Genomic DNA, 4,620 nt, shown 5'->3' with positions numbered 1-4,620 from the left:
TTTTAATAAAACACAATAAATAATTGAGTTTTGTTTGATTAAATTATTTATCTTATAACATATTATTTAATGTAATATACATAACAAAAGAGTTAAGTTGTTAGGATATGTAAGCACAAGTCTTACGTATAACTCTGTTATTTTCAGATAAGGGAAAAATATTATTATCATAAAAAAAGAAGGGGAAAAAAGGAAGAAAGAAGAAAAATGAGAATGTGGGTTTCGAACCTTTAAAAAGAAGACATTAGCAGCAGGTTACAACCACTAGACTAAAGTACATCCAGACTGAAATGGCGCTCCTAAAATATTTAATATCTGTGGGCTCAAAACTTAAATTTTACGGGCTTTAGTCCAGAGCCAGTCCTGCCTAGCACTAGACTATCATTTTGTTGGCAACCATGTGCAGTCTGGTCATCTCCGAGTCTCTTATGTCTCCTCTGCTGATTAACTTGCCGAGGCACTCACCAAACCTCTTCCGCGGCCTCGATTCAACTTATTATGTGTCAAGATTGGCCTCACCAACGGCGGTCCATCTTGAGAGGGCGTATTAGACATAGAAACTATATCAATCACTAACGGTCTGATTCTCTCTTAATGTCGTATATATTCTAACTTCCTTACTTGTAATCTCATACTCTGTATATATTCTGAGCTATATGCTCATATCAATAGATGTACAATTCCTAAATCTAATAAACTCTTGCCTGATTTGCAAATTCTCACGCTGCTGTGCTCAAATCTCGGTGAAAATATTGGGAGATGACATCAACGGCGCAAGGAGAACTCAAACAGAACCCTAAAACTCCAGTTGCTTCTCGCTTCAGGTTAGTCTCTCTACTTTCTAAAGCAATTTTACATGATTCCCAGGGCAAAAAGTAACGATTTTTCAATGTGGGCGTATCACAGCATGAGGAGGCAGAAGATAGCAGAACATAGAAAGTCTCTTCCTATTGCTTCAGGTGCGAGTTATTTCACTTATATACCCTATTCATACTTGCGTCTCGATGTCCGTGGAGACTAACTATGATTTTTTTTCTTAATAACAGTGGAGAAACGTCTTATTGAGGAGGTTCAAAAGAATGATATTCTGATTATTGTTGGTGAAACCGGTAGTGGGAAGACTACTCGTAAGTTTTCTTAGTTACCTTATGGTCAATTCTTAACTAGTTTCTGTTGCATCATATGTTTTTTTTTTGTTTTTGACAGAGTTGCCTCAGTTTCTGTTCAATGCTGGATTCTGTCGGGGAGGAAAGATGGTAGGGATATCACAGCCGAGTTGTATCGCTGCTGTGACTGTTGCTAAAAGGGTAGCTGAGGAGTGTGATGTTCAATTAGGCCAAAGGGTTGGTTACTCCATTATGTTTGATGATACTACTTGTAGCTCCACGAGCTTAAAATACATGACTGATGCTTTATTGTTGAGGTAAATTCAGAAACTCTATGCTGCTCTTTGATGATAGATAATCCTGTGATTGTTCTTCTTCTCATCACTGTTTTTTTTTTCTGCAGAGAAGCCTTGGTGGATCCGCTTCTTTCTAGATATTCAGTCATTATTGTCGATGAAGCCCACGAGAGGACTGTTCATACTGATGTTTTACTGGCCTTGCTTAAAAAGGTGCAGCTGGATCGGTCAATTGGCAATAAAGGGTTAGAAGTAGAAGCAAAAACAAACGATGAGATTGGTGGTGTGTTAAGAGGGTGTCAAATATCTCCGTTAAAGCTGATAATCATGTCTGCAAGTTTGGATGCACGTGTATTCTCTGAGTATTACGGTGGTGCCAAAGCTCTTCATGTGCAAGGGAGACAGTTCACTGTGGACATTCTTTACACTGTTCATCCTGTAACAGATTATGCAGCTTTGGTCATCACTATATTTCAGGTTAATATATTGATCGTGTTACCCTATCCAGCATTTAAAACCTTAAATCTAATGTTTTAACATTTGTTTTTTATTTTATTTTAAAGATCCATTTGGAGGAGAAGCCAGGTGATATACTTGTTTTCCTCACTGGTCAAGATGAGATTGAATCTGTTGAAAGACTTGTCCAAGAGGAAAATACTTCCACTGGCTATCTTTTCTGCACTTCCATCAGATCAGCTGATGAGAGTTTTTGCTCCTGCGCCTATTGGCTTCCGTAAGGTTAGAAATGTTCAGTTCAGCAACAGTCATTGTATATGGTTGAGACGTTGATAACTAATCGGTATTTTTTCATATATTAGGTGGTTTTGGCCACAAATATAGCGGAGACATCGATTACAATTCCTGGAATAAGATATGTGGTAGACCCTGGGCGTGTTAAGGCACGAACCTATGATCCTAGCAAAGGAATGGAGACGCTTGATGCTGTTCCAACGTCAAAAGCACAGGTTCTTCAAAGAAGGTACCATGTTCTATGTTTCCACTTTTGATGGTTAGCTAGAGTTTTGAAGTTTTCATGCAATTTTTAAGCTTTTTTTCTTTTTCTTTTGGCTTTTACTTTAGTGGACATGCAGGACGTGAGGGTCCTGGCAAATGTTTTCGTCTTTATCGTCAGAGGGAATTTGAGAAGCTGGAGGATTCAACCAAACCAGAAATCAAGAGATGCAATCTCTCTAATGTCATTTTGCAGCTCAAGGCTCTGGGATATGATGATATTTTTGGATTTGATTTTATAGATAAACCATCAAGGTACTTCCTTTTGCCACATGGCTGAAGTATCTATTCACTTAATTGCTTTGGTTTTAAAAAGAGATTGTCATCTGATGTTAAACAGGAGCGCCATTGTAAAAGCATTGGCGGAGTTGCACTTGCTTGGTGCCTTGACGGATGATTGCAAACTAGAAAAACCGGCTGGTGATCAAATGGCACGGCTCCCACTAGATCCAGTTTACTCAAGAGCTCTAATTTTGGCGAATCAGTCCAACTGTCTTGAGGAAATGTTAATCACTGTTGCAATGCTCTCTGTGGAATCCATATTTTATGATCCTCCTCGTGAGAAGAGAGAAGAGGTGATTGAGTAGAGATTATCTCTTTTTTTTTTCTTTATATATACAAGTTCATGAAAGCAGCTGTATCTTTGTTTCGCCAGGCAAGAACTTCAAGAAACCACTTTGCTAGCGTTGAAGGGGATCATCTAACTTATCTTGGTGTTTATCGAGAGTCGAATGAGTTCTTGGAGGCGGAAAACAGTGAAGAAGCCGAAGTTGATCAAACTTTGAGAAAATGGTGTAAGGACAACTTCGTGAATAGCCGTTCCTTGAAACATGCTCGTGACATTTATAGGTATGTCATGTCTTCTTTTTGCACATGATTTTGGTTCCGTCTTGTGATCAGTTTTGAAAGCTATGCACATATATGCTTGTTGTGCAGAAAAATTCGTGGGAACGTTGAACAGATGGGTTTTAATGTGTCTTCATGCGGAAATGACATGCTTGAGTACCGTAGATGTCTTGCTGCATCGTTTTTCCTTATAGCAGCTCAGAGACAAATGGATGGTACATACAGGTATATATAGTTAATGGTTCATTTGTTGTTTAAACATGTAAGAACAAAACTTTTGTAATCATGTCATGCCTTTGACAGGGCTTTGGAAAGTGGTGAGATTGTGCACATCCACCCAACTTCTGTTTTGTTCCGTTCCAAACCAGAGTGTGTTTTCTTCAACGAGCTTATGCAAACCAGCAAAAAGTACATCAAGAACCTGACAAGAATTGATCCCGTATGGTCGGCTCATCATCATTACAACACAGAAGAGTGACTTAACTCTTCTTGTTAAAACACAACCAGTGTTCCTAGAGATCATTTTTTGCAGACTAATAAATTTTACAATACCACAACCAGCTTTCTATGATGTGGATTAGTGATTCTATTCTATTTTTTTTATTGAACAAGAGTTATTGTTGTTTTTGTAGTTTATAACCTTCAAAACTCAAAAGGGCTATATTCCCTTTGTGCTTAATCAAAGTGAATGATTGAAAATTTACAGAACTGGAAACCAATTTACAGAGTGGCCCTCTTTTTGCTTTACACAAAAAGAGAGTAAATAAAACCCATTTATTTACTCTCTTTTTGTGTAAAGCAAAAAGAGGGCCACTCTGAAAACAAGGAAGCAAAGAGTACCTCTTGTTATACTCTTAGAAAGTTAATTCTATCAATATCGCCATTTGTCTCCAACCACACAATGTTTTGCATGACTGTATCTGTCCATCGTCTATATATTTGTCTAATATAATATATAATGCTCGAAGGATGTGCCCTCCATGTTTCTCCATTATATATGTCTCCATCTTGGCCACCAAATTTGTTTATGTAAACCGTACACCACGCAAAAAATCATACAACCACACAAGACAACAAAGCCACACCACCATAGTAACCAAAAATCAACACCTCTAAAAAGGAGGGCTCACTTACTAACGTTGAATCCCAACATCACTCGATACAAGGTAGAATCCTTCATCGGAAAGTCACACCAAAACTACATCGGAGAAACAAAAACCAAACACAGAAAAATCAACTTAAACTTGAAACGACAAGGAGGAGGAGGAGGAGACCCTCCCACAGCACCGGTGTAGAAAACCGGACCGGAAAGGGCCTCAGATCTGAAAAAAACGAAAAAGTGTTTTAACGGCCGAGATAAC

At 38.3% G+C, this 4,620-nt stretch overlaps 1 protein-coding gene across 1 annotated transcript; it reads left to right on the top strand.

Annotated features, from left to right (window-relative positions):
- Positions 1-296: 296 nt before the first annotated feature.
- Positions 297-3,967, top strand: LOC106388151 (pre-mRNA-splicing factor ATP-dependent RNA helicase DEAH10). The gene is given in 13 exon segments (XM_013828159.3): positions 297-824; positions 907-959; positions 1,047-1,127; positions 1,207-1,423; positions 1,510-1,879; positions 1,966-2,045; positions 2,047-2,140; positions 2,221-2,381; positions 2,483-2,668; positions 2,754-2,988; positions 3,069-3,262; positions 3,350-3,484; positions 3,563-3,967. Coding segments are annotated over 13 exon segments (2,046 nt in total). The 5' UTR covers positions 297-759; the 3' UTR covers positions 3,738-3,967.
- Positions 3,968-4,620: the final 653 nt, after the last annotated feature.

This window comes from Brassica napus, chromosome C2 (genome assembly GCF_020379485.1).
Source record: "Brassica napus cultivar Da-Ae chromosome C2, Da-Ae, whole genome shotgun sequence".
NCBI lineage: Eukaryota > Viridiplantae > Streptophyta > Magnoliopsida > Brassicales > Brassicaceae > Brassica > Brassica napus.
This window is presented reverse-complemented; position numbering and strand designations above follow the sequence as displayed.